Raw genomic sequence first — 18,993 nt, forward strand, 5'->3', positions numbered from 1 at the left:
GCAGGGTTTAAAACAAACAAGTTTCAATCGCCTGCCTCTCCCCTTCCCACCCTCAAGTTCCAACTCCCACAGATAACCAATTCTCCATCTTCTAGTAGTTTCCTTGGCATTTACCTTGATATTTCTAAAGAGTACGCTTCCACTGTTATTTCTCGGATTCTCCACCACACTACTATCATTTTGGGGTGGATGCTGAGGATTCAGCTCCCATGATGCGCACCCCCGCCAAGCCCACTTCAGCAGCCCTGCCCTCAGCCCCTCTCCCTCCTCTCCCCTCCAATCTCTTTTCTCCATTCTTTCGTATAAGTCTATCGCTTTGGTAAAACAGTATTCATTCACTGTGTTTATTATGCCACAGTATGTCGTACTGCAATTACATTTTCTTTCATGCATAGCTTTAAAAAAAACTTTTTTTGTAGTTGTGTGTGGCCAGTATGCCTTTATTTTGATTTTGTTTATTTTTATGCTGCACTAAAGATCCAATCCAGGGCCTCACACACACTAGGCAAGTGCTCTGCTACTGAGCGGCAGCCCCAGCCCCGCGTGGCTTTCTTATTCTTCCTGGATTTAATCGCCTCATTTTCTTTTTTCCTTCCTGTTCACTTAGTTATTTTTTTGAATTTAACTTCATTGGAGTACAGTTCACATAAATACACCTATTTACATGTGTCCTTCAATAAATCGTGATGAATATTTACATTCCTGTCACCATTACTCCATTCAAACTGGAAACCATTTCCATCTTCCGGGAAATCCCCCCCTGGCCTTTGTCAGCCAGCCCCCACTCTTAACCCAGGCGAACACTGAGTGGATTTTATTCCTAGAGATAGATTTTTTTTTTAAATCAGTTTTTGTATTTTATGGAAATGGTATAATTTTGTTTTGAAAACCATACTTTGAAGAGACGGGGAATTTAAAAAGGCACATTTGTAGCCTGGTATGGTGTGGCATGCTGGCAATCCCTCTTGGGAGGCTGAAGCAGGAGGACCAGAAGTTGAAGGCCAGCCTGAGTAATCAATGAGACTCTGTTTCAAGGGGTGGGGGGGGGGGGATTCTTTTAAAAAGAGATGGGGATGCTGGGTGGGAGAGGGCTCTGGGGTTCAAGACCCAGTACAGGGGGCAGGGGATCAAGTTTTTATCTGTGTAACAACTGGAAAGAGCTCGAAGAACACATGACTGTTCCGTTGGATCCGCGAGGGAGTCCCTTATCATTAAATGAAAAACCCACCAGCCCCCGCCGCCATCGTCATCCCTAGAAAGACCGTACTGGGAGCAGAAGAGGAGGTTGCAGTGGATGCGGGCGAGGGGCGCCGCGACAGGAATGGGGAGGGATCCAGAGGCCGGGAACAGGAGCCACGGCCTGGGGACGAGGAGCAATTCCGTCTGGACTCAACCCTGGGTCTCCTGACTTCTCCCGGTCTTCTCCCCACGGGGCTCGAGTGCCCTTCACGCTTCCCCAGTTCAAGCGGGACGAGCGTGATTAAAAGGCCCTCGACCAGTCACACTTCCCTGTGTCTTCCCCCACTGGACGCTAAGTTCTTTGAAAGAATAACTCATGCGCATTAGGAAGTGCTGGCTGAATGGACGAATGAGTGGGCGAAGAAGAGTGAATGATGCAAGTCTCTGGAGCGAAGAAAGGGTGGCCCTCCAAGGTGCAGTTTGGGCCAGGAAGGCCCAGAGCACCGACGGTGCAGGGTGCAACTCCCAAGCCCGAGGGGGCGCTAGGACAGCCTCGCGCTCCTGGCCGCGGCGTCGCTCTAGCCGCAAGGCCGCCGCTCTATGGCAGCGGGGGAGGGGCCGGGCGCGTGCGCGGCTCGGGACCTTTTTGTCCCGACTCGGTGGGAGCGCGCGCAGGGCGTGCGTACGCGGCGGCGGTTGGAGGCGCTTGGGAAGTGTGAGGCGCGGCGCGGCGGCTCGGGACCCACGGAGCGACAGACCGAGCGGCTCCGGCGGCCGTCGGCGGCCCGGCGGCCCGAGATGTTGTCCGGCAAGAAGGCCGCGGCCGCGGCGGCAGCGGCGGCGGCGGCGGCGGCGGCCGGAACGGAGGCGGGCCCCGGGGCGGCGGGCGGCGCCGAGAATGGCTCCGAGGTGTCCGCGCCGCCCGCGGGCCTGCCGGGCCCCGCCGAGGTCGGGCCCGGGGCGGCCGGGGAGCGCACTCCCCGCAAGAAGGAGCCTCCGCGGGCCTCGCCCCCCGGGGGCCTGGCCGAGCCGCCGGGGTCCGCCGGGCCTCAGGCCGGGCCTACGGTGGTGCCGGGGTCTGCGACCCCCATGGAGACGGGAATAGCGGAGACTCCCGAGGGACGACGGACCAGCCGGCGCAAGCGGGCCAAGGTGAGTCCCGGCGCCGCCTTCCCGGGGAGACGCGGGGCGCCGCGCGGGAGCAGGGTCGCGGGCTCCCGGCCGCCTTCCACCTCCGGGGCCGGGAAACATGGCTTCCCGGCGCGGGGCCGCGGCGGCGCTGCCCGAGGCCCCTCTTGGCCGCCGCCGCCGGGACTGGAGGCCGCTCAGCCGGTCGGTGGCGTCTCGGTCGAGCGGCCAAGGGACTGGATAGGGCGCGACGCTCAAGAAATGGCCTTGGCCGTGGGACGGAAAAGAAGGGAACTTTTGTTTGTTTGCCTGAGCGTCTGCGGTTTGCCCAGAGTGCGTGGTTTTGATTTGACTCCCGGCTCGGTGCGAATCCTCCCCTCTTGGGGTGGGTCTTGTGCAGCCGGCAAGTGTAAGAAGAGAGACGCGACCCCGAACGGTGCGAGCACCGGTGTGCCAGCTGCCAAGCCGTCACTCTTGCTCGACACCGGCAGTCTCGTTTTAGGAATGAGTGAACAGAGGCACCCACTTTAGGTAACTCGCCTCGAATCGCAAAACTAAATAAGTGGTAGAACTGGCATGTGAGCCCCACGCTTGTGACAGGGTATCATGGAAACAAAGGACCACATGGGACACCACTAATAGTGTGTAGGGCACCGGGTCATTATTAGGGCATAGGCTTGGGTTTTTCTGAAGATTTCACTTCCTAATTCAAGAAACAGGAAATTGATGTGGATGTAATAAATATCTAAGCCAAGTTGGGGATGTAGCCCAACTACAAGTGTAGCTCTACAAGTGTAGAGCACTTGCCTAGCATTGTGTGGAGGCCCTGGATTCCATCCCCATGGCCACGAAACAAACGAGTACATAAATAAGTATGTGAAATAAAATTGTACGGCTTATGTAATTTGCACTTACAAAATTATCTGTGGGGTTTTCTTTGTTTTTGAGATTTGTCTGTGTTGTCTAGACTGCTTGCTCCAATTGCTGGGCTCCAGAGATCCTCCTTCCTCAGCCTCCTGAATAGCTGAGAGTACAAGTGCGTGCCTCTGTGCCCAGCAACTATACACACTCGCACACATATATACACACATTTTTTTTTTTTTTTTTTTTTGGTACTGGAGATTGATCTGGTCTCTTCTTTTTTGAAATATGTTTATTAGTTGTTGATGAACTTTTATTTATTTATTTGTATGCGGTGCTGAGAATCAAACCCAGTGCTTCACACATGCTGGGCAAGCACTCTACCACAATTCCAGCCCTTGATCCATCTCTTTAAGTTGTTGTGACTGGCCTTGAATTTGTCCTGCTTTAGGCTTCTGAGTTTCTGGGATTATAGGTGTGGGGTGTAACACTCAGCTACTGTGTGTGATTTTTAAAGTGCAAATACCAAGTTAGTACAGATGAGCTTCCTGAGATGAATGTTACCTAGACTGAGAGCCCTCAGTTTCAGCTGCCTGCTTGGGAGACTTCTCTAAAATATGACCAGAGCTGCATAAAAAGAATTTGGAAGAAAAATTTGGGGGCTTTTTACCAAAGTGTAGGATGGAAAAGCAGAGATTGGTGACCTCAGCTTTCAGAAATGGAGAACAGAAGCCCAATAGGATTTTATTTTGCCCTTTCAATAGAAAGGATAGCCAGAAAGCATGTGGTATTTATTGTTAGAAAGCCAGATTCATTGACATCCTTTGCATGTGATAAAATTCAACATTTTTGGGCTGGGGCTGTGGCTCAGTGGTACAGCACGTGCCTCGCAAGTGTGAGGCACTGGATTCCATCCTCATTAAAAAAAAAATGAATATATTGTGTCCATCTACAACTAAAAATTAAAAAAAAAATTCAACATTGTATTTATTTTTATTTATTTTGCAGCACTGGGGATTGAACCCAGAGGTGCTCTATTATTTTGGGACTTGGTCTTGCTAAGTTGCCAGAATGGCCTTGAAATTGCCATTCTCGTGTATCAGCCTCCCAAGCAGCTGGAATTGCAGATGTGTGCCACTGTGCCTTGCCTCACCATTTTAAAGTGTACAGTTCAGTGGTTTTTATGATTTTCATTAGGTACCACAAATTGGTACCACAGTTTCAGAACGTCCTAGTTGTTCACCAGAGACACCTGTATCATTAGCAATAACTCCCATTCGTCTGTCTCTAGCCCCTGGCAACCACTAGTCTACTTCCTTACTCTGTGGATTTGCCTATTCTGGGCATTTTATATGGAGTGACATAATATGTGGCCTTTTGTATTTGGCTGTAGCATGTTTTCGAGGTTCAGCTATGTTATAGTATTTCATTGTTTGAATATACCGCCTTTTGTTCATCCATCTGATTGACATTTGGGCTGTTTCATTTTTGGCTATTCTGCATAACATGACCATGAACATTCACGGTGGGTTTTTTTGTGTGTGTGTGTGTGTGTGTGTGTACATGTTTTTCAGCGTTATTGGATGTATGTCCTCAAGTAGAATTGCTAAGTTACATGGTAATTCCATTTTAACTTTTGAGAAACTGCCAGTTTTCCACAACAGCTGCACTATTTTACATTTTCACTAACAATGTTTGAGGGCTCCAATTTTTTTATATCTTTAGCTTTTATGTCTCTTGGTGTAGCCATTTTAGTGGGTGTGAAGTGGTATCTCATTGTGGTTTCTTTTGCACTTCCCTAATGACTAATAATGTTGAGCATCTTTTTATGTGCTTATTGGCCACTTGTGTAATCTCTCTTGGTGAAATGTGAAACGTCCATTCAAATCCTTGTTTTTTTTTTTTTTTTTTTTTTTTTTAAATCACATAAGGGAGTTTATTAAGCCAACAGTGTCTCCCTGCAGGGTAAGAGAGAAAATGAGGGGAAAAGAGAAAGGAAAGAGAAAGGGCGCGCCCTAGAGAGAGTGGAAAGCGAGGAAGAGAAAGAGAGTCAGGGGGAGAGAAAAGCCTTTAATTTTTTAAATTAATCTTTTAGGTGGATACAATACCTTTATTTTATTTTTATGTAGTGCTGCAGATCGAACCCAGGGCCTCATCAGTGCTAGGCGAGTGCTCTTCCGCTGAGCCACAACCCCAGCCCAAATCCTTGGATTGTTTTAAAAAATTATTTTGATGTAAGTGTTCTTCATTCTGGTTACAAACATTTTTAATCTTGATTAGGTTCAATTTATCTTTTTTTTTCTAGTCTTTTTTTTTATTTAACTTTTTTTTTCATTTATTTATTTTTATGTGGTGCTGAGATTCGTACCCAGTACCTCACATGTTCTAGGCAAGCACTCTACCACTGAGCCCCAGCCCCTGTTTCTAGTCTTACAGCTAAGAAACCATTCTTAATCTAATATTAGGAGGATTTACTTCTGTGATTTTGTCTAAAAGTTTTATAACTTTAGTTTTTGCATTTAGGTCTATGATCCTTTTGGAGTTTGTATATTGTGTTGAGATAGGGGTTTGTCTTCATTCTTTTGCATGTGAATTGCCGCAGCATAATTTGTTGAGGTCTGTTTTCCACTCATTGAGTAGTCAGCACTCTTGGTGAGTGATTATAAATGTAAGGGCCTATTTTTGAACTCTCAGTTGTCCCATTGATCTGTATTTCTGTCCTTATGCCAGCACCACACTGTTATGATTATTCTAGCATTTTAATAAGTTTTATAAGTCGGGAAGTGTGAGCTCTTCAACTTTGTTCTTATTTTCAAGATTGTGTTAGCTGTTCTCTTTCCATTTCCATTTGAGTTATAGGATCACTTTATCAATTTCTCCCAAAAAAGGCAGTTGGGATGTAGATTGGGAATTGTATTGAATCTATTGATAAATTTGGGGCATGCTGACAAGATTTCTGTCCTTTTAATTCTCCTGAGTTTATTTTAGTTCTGGTTATACTGTTTTTCCATTGTGGTTAGCTCTTAGACTTAAAAAAAAAAATTAGTTATGTGTTCATTTTGGTAAGCAACTAAGAACAAGGACCTAGGAAAAGTTACCCATTCATAGCCAGTTTTGGAAGCTAGAGGAAAAGGACCTCAAGGGATAAAGTATCTATTTAAGGAGTGAAAAAGCAACCTGAGACTAGACAGATGTGCTTTAAGGGTTCTGAGGTGTATGAAGGGGATATATCTGTTTTGGGAACAATTATTACATAATCAAAATTTGATTTCAGGTTATTGGAATGGGTTCATGCAGTTGAGGATTTTTGAAGCTTAAGTTTCATTAGTTTTATAATAAATTCACTTCTGGTTGGGTATACAGTGTGTGTAAACAAAATGCTTATTGCAATGTCTGGCACACAGTAAGTGGGCGACTAGTAATTAAGTACTACCAGTGGAGAAAAGGAAGTGAAAAACGCTTGGAATATAGTACAAAGTGGTTTGAAGAGCAGCAGAGAATCTGGAGTGGACAACTGAATGTTGGGAACAGTGGGCAAATCAGTTTAATTGGAGATGGGTTTTGTCTAAGTACAATATAGATGGGAGGGATCAGGAGTGTTTTAGCCGTTAGTGAATGAATAGGATTGATGAGCTGATCAAAACACTGAACCTTTGGAGGGAAGAGAGAGATCAAGCACTGTTGAGGAAGGGTGAAAGGAGACAAAATATCATACTCCACTTTAAAAAAAAATATTTTGGTTGTAGATAGACATAATATCTTTATTTTATTTATTTTTATGGGGTGCTGAGGCTCGAACCCAGTGCCTCACACGTGCATGGCGAGCACTTCTCCGCCGAGCTGTAGCCCCAGCCCCTAAACACTTTTTACATTTTTTCTCTCCCCTGTTTTTGAAACCTTTTTTCTTCACTGTTTTCCCTCCCACTCATCGTTGTGCATGCCTGTAAACCCAGCAGCTTGGGAGGCTGAGGCAGGAGGATCTCAAGTTCAAAGCCAGCCTCAGCAAAAGTGAGGTGCTAAGCAACTCAATGAGACCCTGTCTCTAAAGAAAATACAAAATAGGGCTGGGGATGTGGCTTAGTGGTGGAATGCCCCTGAGTTCAATTCCTGGTACCCCCACCCCCCAAAAAAAGTTTTTCTCAATTAGAATAAAGTTTAGTATTGTTTATGTTTAAGGAGTTTTTCTTGTAAAGTCCCTTTGTGAGATGGGATGTTTACCTGATCAGGATCATTTATTTGCAAATAGGTTTTCAGCTTTTTAAGAGTGGTGTGGCACCGAGCCTGGTGGCTCATGTCTGCAATCTCAGTAACTGGTGGTAATCTCAGTAACTCTGGTGACTGAGGCAGGAAAATTTCAAGCTCAAAGCGAGACTCTAAGCAATTTAGCAAGACCCTGTCTCTAAATAAAAGTATAAAAATGGGCTGGGGATGTGGCTCAGTTGTTAAGTGCTCCTTGGCTTACAATCCCCGGTACCAAAAAAAAAAAGGGATACACTCATTGGTACTTGTTTACTCCATTGTGCCATGTACTCAGTGTTCAATATTTGAGTAGATGAACAATATTCAATCCATATATTAGGATTCCTAGAGTACTTGTCAATTTATCCCTAAGTTTTGTTTCCATTTTCTAACTCAATTCCATTTTTCACTTAAATTCTTTTCCCTCCTCTACTTCCTGCCCTGACCCCAAACTCTGTGCTCACGTCATATGAAAAAAGAAAAGGCAACATGAAGTAGTCAGATATCTGGAGCTATTTAACTAAAATAGGTTACATTCACCATAATTCATAGGATTATTCATATATGTGGAAACCATGTTATCTTTGCTTGATCTCTGTATCTATGTATTTTTATTTTATTCATTTAATTTTCTTATTAAATTCATAATAATCAGAGAACTATAGTTTCTGTGACTTCATGGCATCTAGCAACAGTTTGACCGTGTTTCAATGTTGACAACTCTAAAATTACTGTTACACTTTTGGACAACAGGTCCATAATGCAGTCTTCCCTAGCCTACGCTCCTTGATCCCTAGTGATACATTCACCAAGAGTACTTCCTTTTAGTGTGTACCCGGGCTAATGGCCTAGTTCACTTTCTAGATAACCAAAGGATGAATTAGTAGTAAGGCCTGTATCCTCGATTTCCATGTCACTTGTTCCTTAGTTTGTTGTAATTTATTCTTTGTTCATCATTCAGTTCTCCTAGGGACTTTTTTTTTTTTTTAAAGCCAATTCACCTTTTTATAGTTTTATGTTGACTGTTGTTATTTATAGGTTTACAGGTTTTACCTCCCCTCCCCCTCATTTGGTTTCTGTAATTCTTTTGATGTTTTTCCATGGAATAGTTAGGAGCATAGACTTAGCATTAGATAGACATGATTTTCTAGTTAACTATTTTTATGTAACTGAGAGGTAATTTAGTCTTTTGTTGAAACTTCCAATATTTAAGTGTGATACACATTGAAAAAAGTTTTTAGGAGTTGTAGAGAGCCTCAGAGTCAGTGATTTGGTCAGTGCCATTATGTAAGTTATAAATCAGGCTAAACCTGACTTGATGATTGTTTCATTATGCTTTTTATTTTTAATATTTACTTATTATAAGCTTATTCCTTGTTATATGCTTATTTCCTTTACAATTTGGAGTTCTAAAGCAGTTCATATTCACTAATGGTTTCAAATAGACTACCCAGTTTTAGATGTTTATTGTATTTTTCCTGGTACAATCTCCACATAGGTAGAGTATAGAGAGATGGATGAAAGTTTGGCCAACCTCTCCGAAGATGAGTATTATTCAGAAGAAGAAAGAAATGCTAAAGCAGAGAAGGAAAAGAAACTTCCCCCACCACCCCCTCAAGCCCCACCTGAGGAAGAAAATGAAAGTGAGCCTGAAGAACCATCTGGTAAGTAGAAGCAACCAACCACAGATCTATATTTTCTTATAGATAAGAATAAATGGATTTATTCCTATTCTGCAATTTTATTTGTCTTTATCTTTGGTTCGTACTCTGATATTAGAGCTCTTGCCTTGTGTGTCTTTGTATGTATGTGCGGATCACGTGCGCGCGCGCGCGTATGTGAGGAAAGTAAAGAATGGTGGTGGAAGGAGAAGGAAAAAATGGAGAAAACACACAGAATGCTAAATCCAAAGAACCAATCCTCTTAATGACAGCGCTCAGAATTTAAAGATGCAATGATTTATACATTGATCTGGTTAAACTGTACATTTATGCTGGGTGCAATGGTGCATACCTATAACCCCAGCTGCTTCCGAGGCTGGGGTAGGAGAATTGCAAATCAGAGGCCAGTCTTTGCAATTCAGTGAGGCAACTTAGCAAGAACTTGTCTCATAATAAAAAATAAAAAGGACTGGGGATGTAGCTTGGTGGTAGAGCTCCTGTGAGTTCCTGGTAGGAAGAAAGAAACAAACAAAAGAACTCTTGTACTTTTACAACATAGAGTTTTGATAAAACCTTCATGGTGTGAATCAGTTTGAAGAAGTGCCTTTTATGTTGTGAGGCAAAGGAAAAAGGCCTTGTTGCCTGTAGTTTCATTATTGAGCCCTTCAACCAAAGGAATATTATTAGAGAATACAATGAAGAGAATCTAAACTCATATTAAATTCAAGCTTCTTATACCATGAAAAGATGATTGAAATTTATAGTGTTTGTGTCAGAATTTCAAGCAGCCCTAAAGAATTCTTAATTAACATTCCTAGCCCTGAGACCTAGTTTTCTGAGGATATTCTGTTTTGGAGAGAGGAAACAAAAGCAGAAAATTAATTTTTTGTATTGTCTGCCTTTAGTGATATTTTATTAACTCTTCTTGACTGAAGTTTAACTAAGTACCTCTCCTTAAAATAATTTCCATGAGCTTCAGGCCCACTTACCTCACCAATTCTTTTAGTCCTGTGCCTTTTTAAAACTAAATGCTTATTTCAGACCCCATCTGCTATATCTTGCATGACTTTCATAGGTACCCAGCTTAGGACATGTTTTGATGAATTTTAAGTTTTTGATTTAGCTTCTTATTTTTTAAAGGTGTTTCTCCTCTATGATGTTATAAATTAATAGAAATTGTTTTGTGGACTGGTGTTACAGCTCAGTGGTTGAGTGCTTGCCTAGCACAGGTGAGGCACTGGGTTTGATCTTTAGCACCACATAAAAACAAATGAATTAAAATAAAGGTTAAGTTCTTTACAAAATTTTTTTATTTTGTTTTTTAAAAATGAGTAGTATCAGTACTGACACTTCACTTGAGAGGATTATGTGTTGATTTAAACCCAGGTTTAGAGCTTAAACAAATTCTGACTAAAACTCTTAAAAACAAAACTAATTTATAGGATTGAAATAAAATGTAATAAATAAATAATATTTGGAAGATTAGATTCTGGGTTCAATTCATCCCAAAAAGTCATTGTTTTTTTAAGAGCGGTTTTTCTAAAACTGTCTGAAAGTGATTTTTTTGGACCACTCCTTGCTGGAAGGGTTCTAGCTTCAGGGGCACATTACCTTTGGGAGTAATGTTCTGAGGGAAGTATAGCCTTCTTTGTACCTCAGCATTTCCCCTGTGCCTCTCTTTTTAAATATTTTTAGTTGTAAATGGACACAATATCTTCATTTATTTTTTTATGTGGAGCTGAGAATCAACCCCAGTATCTCGCCGGTGCTGGGCAAGCGCTCTACCATTCAGCTACAACCCCAGCCTAGTACTTTCCTATGACTGATTTTTCTTCCTTGTGTGAAAATCTTAAGTGTTTACCTCTCTTCCCTTTTTTCTGTCCTTATCTCCATTCCTTCCCTTTTCCCCTCTGTTCCTTTGCTCTTCTGTAGTCTTTTTGATTCTATTTTTCTTTCCTTCTTTGTTGTACACCTGTGATTGAGATACCTGTCATTGCTCAAGAAGCTGCTGATCTCTTAGTTAAAAGGGGCTCCAAGTATTATGCCATGATGATCTGATGTCTCAGATGCTGCTTATCTTCTTTTGGTGTGGTTGTCAATGTCCCCAGTATATATTGATTGATTTATCCATAGGTACCAAGTTAATACTTTGTCTTCTGAAAATTTTAAAGCAAGTTTTAGTTTGTGTGTGTGTGTGTGTGTGTGTGTGTGTGTGTGACAGAGATTTTTATTTTATAAATGTTAGTCATTGTTCCATAGAAAGTAAATTTCTTAGCAAAGGGATTTAATATTGGGGGGAACTATTTTTATTCTATTGTGCGTAGTTCATTCTAATCTAGTATTTTAGTTGTTTTAGTGTTTTTTGGGAAAGTTGAAGTTTTGTTTAAGTTGAAAATATTTTCATTGCTTAGAGATGTGTTGGCAACAACCAAAACTTGCCAATATATTATTTGTGGTTATAAAAATGTATTTTTTTCCTCTAAAATAAAAATTTTTTGACAATTTTGGTGTGAATTAAGAAGTACTTTTCTGTGAAAAGTAGTGGCAACTGATTAGCCTGTTGAGAAATAGACTGAGCCCTGATAGTGAATCATAAAATACTACTAGGTAAGTTAAGTATTTGAGAACTGTTGTAGACTTACCAAGTCTGTTTTCATATTAAAATTAACTTTCTTAATCGTTTTTAGTTGAAAATCGAATGGAAGCATTATGATATGGATATATTAAAATCTTGAGAGATGATGTGTTTGTTCCCTTACCAGGCCTTTTATTTATATCAATCACTTTATGTAATAATGAGAATAATTTATTCCCTAAAATACACAAGTAACATTTGCATACATTTCATTCTTAATCAACTTTCAAAGTTATTTAGGAAATTTTACTTTGCTTTTCATAGTGTTAATTTTAAGAAGAAAACATTTTTGTTAATTATGAAAGCCTAAGGTATTCTGAAATGAGTGGATCAAAAGATTTAATTGTAGTAGGCTCCTCAAGGAGAGGACTAAGAAGGAAGCACAGAAGGCAGGTTGGAGTTGTGTAGAAAGTCTTTGTGGACTAAGCCACACTAAGGAGCACGTCAGGAGAGCCTGGTTGGGTAGAGTAGCATTGAGAAGCTTTTGTTTGTTTTTTGGTGGTTACCCTGTGCTGGCGAACCAGGCACTCTCTTCTCTAGCTGTATCTCTAACCCCCATGGTTTTTTCACACACTGGGGATATTGGAGCAAGAGACATTGTACTGAAGTATATATTGTACAAAGATCAATCTGATGTGCTCTGTAAGAGTGGGATTGGAGAGAGAACTTGTACTGTTTTGGTAATTGGGTCTAGTGGATTTTGGTCAATGGAAAAATATTCTCAGTATTAGAGGGTTTTTTGTTTGTTTGTTTGCTTTTTAGTGGGGAAAGGGTGCTGGAGATTAATGTAGGTCCTTGCTCGTGCTTAGCTTAGCTAAGCATTAAGCTACATGCCAACCCTAAAGTTGTTTTATTTTATGAATACAGGAGGTTTGTTGTTTTGTCTGATTGCATTTATTTTAAATACTGTTTTTAGATTTTCAGTTTTCGACCATAACTTAATATGTAGCATTGTAGTTCTGGTGATAATTAAAATGGATAATAGTGGACTTAAAAAAATATTTTTAGTTGTAGATGAACTTTTTTTCTATTTTTATGTAGTGCTGAGAATCGAACCCAGTGCCTCACAAGTGCTGGGCAAGTGCTCTACCACTGAGCCACAATCCCAGCCTTAAATAATGCATTTTTAAAGACTAAGTATTGCTTATATTTAAAATCTACCTTGTTTTTTATTTAATTTCTAGTTTTTTGAATTTACTATATTACATATTTGTTTCAAAAAATGATGATTTTATTTGCTTTCTCCTATATTTTCTGTGAAGATAAAAGTTTTCTGGGTTTTTTTTTTTGTTGTTGTTGTTTTGTTTTGTTTTAAGTCGTGATAACTGATCCTGAATAGATTGCCTTGAATTGAGTGTATTTGGTTATTATTAGTGTCACATAATAGTGGAACTTCTATAAAACAGTAAAATTTCATTCAGTTGGACATTATGGGTGAAGAATAATTGCCCTTCCATTGAAGCAACCTTTTGGAAAAAATGCTTTTTTGCTTTCTTGGCTCAGTTATTATCTTATGTACCTTAGACCATTCCTCATTTTCACATTAGTGAGGCTTTACTATATTAACTAGTTTGCTGGCACTTAGCTTTTTCATTTTCAAACAAAATCATGATTTAGTCTCTGTCCCCCACTGCCTTTTAGCAGTTGAAATTTATCAGAAAAACTTACTAAGTCATTCCTAGATTTAAATTTTCACTAGAGAATTCTGATTTGGAAAAATATATTCTATTTTGAGTTAGAATTAGCTTTGTTGTACATAACCTGAGACTTTATGGAAACTTAAAGGAAATTTGAAATGAGCTATTAGGACGCCTGCCTTTGTTCTCCGTACTTCTCTTTTCTTTGAGGTGGGTGGGGTCTTGCTGTTTTGGATGGTCTTAAATTCCTGGGTGCAGGCGATCCACCTCATCCTTCCAAGTAGCTGATACTACAGGTATGTACCAGGCCCAGCTAGAATGCTTTTCTCAAGGTTTCTTCAAGTTATAGATTTCTCAGTAGAGACATCAGAAGTGAGTGTGTAAAAGCACATGCATTTCTAGTGAAGCTCAGGTTCCTATTAAACCATTGGTTAACTCTTCAAATCATTTTTTTAAGGTTTGGTTACCTGATTGGTGATAGCTCTGTAATATAATTTATTTTATTTATTATGGGAAGAATCACTTTATCTCCTTGTTTATATTCTTATTTGAATCAGAGGAAGTCTTTTCTCTCTTTGGATCAGAAAAAGCTCTTCTCTGTTGTACATGGTAACTTAGGAAGTGTGTGTTAAATAAATTAAAGAAAATCAGTTAGATTGGGGCGACATTTTTTTTTTTTTAATATTTTAATAAATTTTGAACTCTGCTTCTGTAATAGTCAAACTGTGGACTGGTGGTATTTTAAAAAATCATACTGGGCTGGTGAGGTGGCTTAGGGGTAGAGTGCTTGCCTAGCATACACAAGGCTGGGTTTCATTTCCCAACCCTGGGGGGAAAATCACATAAGATACAACTTGATTTAGTAAAAATGCCAAATAGCAACATTTGTAAAAGGTATGGTTTAAAGACTATAACTTGGGTTGGGGTGGCTCAGTGGTAGTGTGCTCGCCTAGCATGTGTGAGGCCCTGGATTCGATCCTCAGCATCACATAAAAATAAAGGCATTATGTCCACCTACAACTAAAATATATATTTTAAATAAGAATTTAACTTAAGATTTCAGTGATGTTTGAAATATCTGTATGATAAAACTTGGGCCTAAATTTTGATTAATTCATTCAGTGTAGCAAAAATCTAGAAGGCAGAATCTTTTGTATTATCCCTTAAAGTTTATTTAATAGAATTGGACTAGAGAAGAGTTAAATAGAAGAGTTAAATATTGATTTCCTTACTTTAAAAGGAAAACAAAAACCAGACCTCTGTGGTTGTAGTATTGTCACTTTATCTTTGTCTGATTCTTTGCTTAAGTAGGGTATGCTTATCTCCCTACAATGCAGGCATACTGATCAGTTGGTAACAGACTTAGGAGTTGCCAAGTACTGGATTCAGCAGCATCTATGTTGAATGTTACAGTCGGAGTTCGGGTAGATATTTTTGTTTTTTTGGTGGTACTGAGATTGGACTACTGCTTTGCCTATGCTAGGCAAGTACTCTAAGCCATCTCCTCAGCCTGTGTTTTTTTGTTTTCTTGTAACTTTGTGTTATTTTTGATGTTATGACTATTCTCAGATTTCTCTTTCCATCCTTACAAATGGAGTCAAGAGTGAGAGTAGTTTTCAGTTTTGTTGAGAATTAGTTTAGGTCTTACTCCAGAGGAAAAATTGCAGGATTCTGTTACATCCCTGTGCCTAACAGAAAACCCTCTTGTATAGCTTTACCAGAACTGGCTGGGGAATTCATTCTTTTTTTTTTTTTTTTTAATATTTGTTAGTTATAGATGGATGGACACAATACCTTTAGTATTTATTTATTTATTTGTTTGTTTGTCTGTTTATTTATTTATTTATTTATTTATTTATTTATTTTATGTGGTGCTGAGGATTGAACCCAGTAACTCACACATGCTAGGCAAGTGCTTTATCACTGAGCCTGGGAATTCACAACCCCAGCCTGGGAATTCATTCTTGATAGAGCTGTTTGTGTTGCCATTGAGATCTGCTGGTATAAAATAAATGCCTAAAGTAATCTGAGTTCTCATTATGTGATTGTATGGTACCCACATTCAGACAACAGGCTTAGGATTAACTTTCTTGCTTTGTTTTGTGTTTTGAAATAACATCATTTCAGTATTATGATTTGGACCTGAGCTGCAAAAATAACTTACTGGAAGACTAAGAAAAATGTGACAGGCTGGAAAGGTAATTCAGATGAATTCAGCAAAATTCTTATATTCTGAAATTTTGAAAGATACTCTAAATGGATCAACATATGTATACTGTACAACACTGTTCCCCGTTCTTAGATAATTTATTTACTACCATGAGGCATAGATGTATGTATGCCTGTGAAACAGAAGGGAGAATTCAAAGTGTTACATTTTCAGTTTGAAGATTCTAGAGGGACTTGCAGAAAGGTGAAGGTAAAGGATTGGGAATATGGAGGAGACATTTTTAAAAATATGAAATGGAGACATTCTCTGCCTCCATATGTGGTAGTTCCTTATTCACTTTATTCTACACACTTTCATTTTACAACAGTGATACTTTGTTGTAGGCACAGGGCAGCTAGGAGTTCAAAGGTGACTATGACCCCTGCAAAGAATTCAGATATTAGCAATTGGCTACAATGAAGAAACAATAGAAGTGTATACAAAGTATGGAAGGAACTCAGAAGTTTTTAAATTTTATTTCTTAAGTGACAGATAAAATTATATGAATTTATCATGTACAACCTGTTTTAAAGTGCATATACATTGTAGAATGACTAAATCTAGTTATTAACAAGTATTAACTCCCATAGTTGCCATTTTTGTGATGAGAATACTTAACATCCAGTCTCTTAGCATTTCTTAATACTATATGTCATTATTAACTGTAGTCGCCATGTAGTACTACAGATCTCTTAAGAGATGTTTTTAAAGAATGTTTTGAAGTTTGGAAATCTTACATTTAATGTGGAAGAATGAAGTTGGGCTTTTATGAAGCAGTTTTAGATCCTTATTCTTTATTGCATCTGGCCAATAAGAATCATTGAATCAGATGTTTAATCTTTGAGAGATTAAGCTGCCTAATGATTTATTTCATCTCATTGATTATTTTTACTTTTTATTAAGAGAAAATAATAGTTTAGCTAAGCAATTTCATTTGACTTTGAATTCTTTTTAATACCATTTATTTGGTTTGAGCTTATTATAATAGTAGAATAGTATTATTTATCCATGAAGATTTCCCTTATCTGACAAATGAGACTTACTATGAAGATCAAATTAAAAAAATGTGATGTCTACTTTCAGGTATAAATATCTTAGATTTATTTAACAGTTGAACTAGGAACAGGAAGAGGGTAGGTTGGTGTTTTATTAAGAGAAAAAAGTCAGTTTATGGACTATGTAGATAGATATGCTGTTACTCTTGGAAACTGGAATGTGTTTATAGTATCCCATTGTCGGTCTTGTGTGGTTTATGAAATAGATCATTCTTAAAGAATCTGGATCCCTTTTCAGTGTGTACTTGTGTGTGTGTAAAAATTTTTAAATCTTGGTATTAAATCTTTTATATTAAATAATGAGAAAAATGGCAAATCTTGGCACTTGTGATACAGATTTTGTCTTCTAAAGGGAATAATTAAAGTTAATGTATCAACTGTTGGGATATAACACATATGAACACGTTCACTGTATTTCCTGATGAGAGGTTTTAAATATTTAAAGATAGAGTTTTGTGGAGTTGTGGTTTTTTTATTTTTATTTTTATTTTTATTTTATTTTATTTGAAGGCAGAACATGTAAGTTGTATCTTCCTCATACAAGTATTAAACCTAAGACATATTTAAGGTGGAAGGGAGCCTTTAGTCTTAACTGGGATGTCAATAACCAGAGTTCTGAGAAACTTACCTTGAGGAGGGAAAGTGGATTCTCTTTTTAGGAAACATAATTCATCTCATTGTTAATGTTAGATCAGTACTTCTTTTTTTGTAATTTTTTTAAAATTTATTTTTATTGTAAACAAATGGGATACATGTTGTTTCTGTTTGTACATGGAGTAACAGCATACCATTTGCATATTCATACATTTACATAGAGTAATGATGTTTGATTCATTCCGTTATTTTTTTCCTTCCCCCCCACCCCTCCCACCTCTCTTTTCCCTCTATACAGTCCCTCCTTCCTCCATTCTTGCCCCCCTCCCTTATGTGTCATCATCCGCTTATCAGTGAGATCATTCACCTTTTGGATTTTTGAAATTGGCTTATCTCACTTAACATGATATTCTCCAATTTCATCCATTTGCCTGCAAATGCCATAATTTTATTATTATTTATAGCTAAGTAATATTCCATTGTATATATATATACCACAGTTTCTTTATTCATTCATCAATTGAAGGGCATCTAGGTTGGTTCCACAATCTGGCTATTGTGAATTGAACAGCTATGAACATTGATGTGGCTGTATCTTGGTAGTATGCTGATTTTAAGTCTTTTGGGTATAGGCCAAGGAGTGGGATAGCTGGGTCAAATGGTAGGTCCGTTCCAAGTTTTCTGAGGAATCTCCACACTGCTTTTCAGAGAGGCTGCACTAATTTGCAGCCCCACCAGCAATGTATGAGTGTACCTTTTTCCCCACATCCTCTCCAACACCTATTGTTGCTTGTATTCTTGATAATCGCCATTCTAATTGGGGTGAGGTGGAATTTTAGAGTAGTTTTAATTTGTATTTCTCTTATTACTAAAGATGGTGAACATTTTTTCATATGTTTGTTGATTGCTTGTAGATCTTCTGCGAAGTGTCTGTTCATATCCTTAGCCCATTTGTTGATTGGGTTATTTGTATTCTTGGTGTAGAGTTTTTTGAGTTCTTTATATATTCTGGAAATTAGTGCTCTATCTGAAGTATGAGTGGCAAAGATATTCTCCCACTCTGTAGGCTCTCTCTTCACATTGCTGATAGTTAAGCTATTTAGTTTGACTCTTATCTCAGTTATTGATTCTTGCTTTTATTTCTTGTGCTTTGGGAGTCCTGTTAAGGAAGTCTGATCCTAAACCAACAAGGCGAAGATTTGAGCTTACTTTTTCTTCTATAAGATGCAGGGTCTCTGGTCTGATTTCAAGGTCCTTGATCCATTTTGAGTTGATTTTTGTGCAGGGTGAGAGATAGGGGTTTAGTTTTATTCTGTTGCATATGGATTTCCAGTTTTCCCATCACCATTTGTTGAAGAGGCTATCTTTTCTCCATTGCATATTTTTGGCACCTTGGTCTAGTATGAGAAAATTGTATTTATTTGGGTTTGTGTCTGTGACCTCTATTCTGTACCACTGATCTACCTGTCTATTTTGGTGCCAATACCATGCTGTTTTTGTTACTATTGCTTTGTAGTATAGTTGAAGTTCTGGTATTGCGATACCCCCTGTTTCATTCTTCCTGCTAAGGGTTGCTTTAGCTATTCTGGGTTTCTTATTCTTTCAGATGAATTTCATGATCGCTTGCTCTATTTCTGTAAGGTACGTCATTGGGATTTTAATTGGAATTGCATTGAATCTGTATAGCACTTTTGGTAGTATGGCCATTTTGACAATATTAATTCTGCCTGTCCAAGAACATGGAAGCTCTTTCTATCTTCTAAGGTCTTCCTTAATTTCTTTCTTCAGTGTTTTG

The 18,993-nt window shown here is 39.1% G+C and overlaps 1 protein-coding gene across 2 annotated transcripts in view; it reads left to right on the plus strand.

Moving 5' to 3' along the window:
* Positions 1-1,882: 1,882 nt before the first annotated feature.
* Positions 1,883-18,993, plus strand: part of KDM1A (lysine demethylase 1A) — a 65,190-nt gene continuing 48,079 nt past the window's right edge. The window contains exons 1-2 of one of the 2 annotated variants that reach the window (XM_079102742.1): positions 1,883-2,331; positions 8,906-9,071. In XM_079102742.1, coding sequence (XP_078958868.1) covers positions 1,978-2,331; positions 8,906-9,071 — 520 coding nt within the window. In that variant the 5' untranslated portion in view covers positions 1,883-1,977. The remainder of the gene's footprint in view (positions 2,332-8,905; positions 9,072-18,993) is intronic. The other variant, XM_079102743.1, reaches the window with a different exon arrangement.

This window comes from Sciurus vulgaris (genome assembly GCF_902686455.1).
Source record: "Sciurus vulgaris genome assembly, chromosome: 1".
Classification (NCBI taxonomy): domain Eukaryota; kingdom Metazoa; phylum Chordata; class Mammalia; order Rodentia; family Sciuridae; genus Sciurus; species Sciurus vulgaris.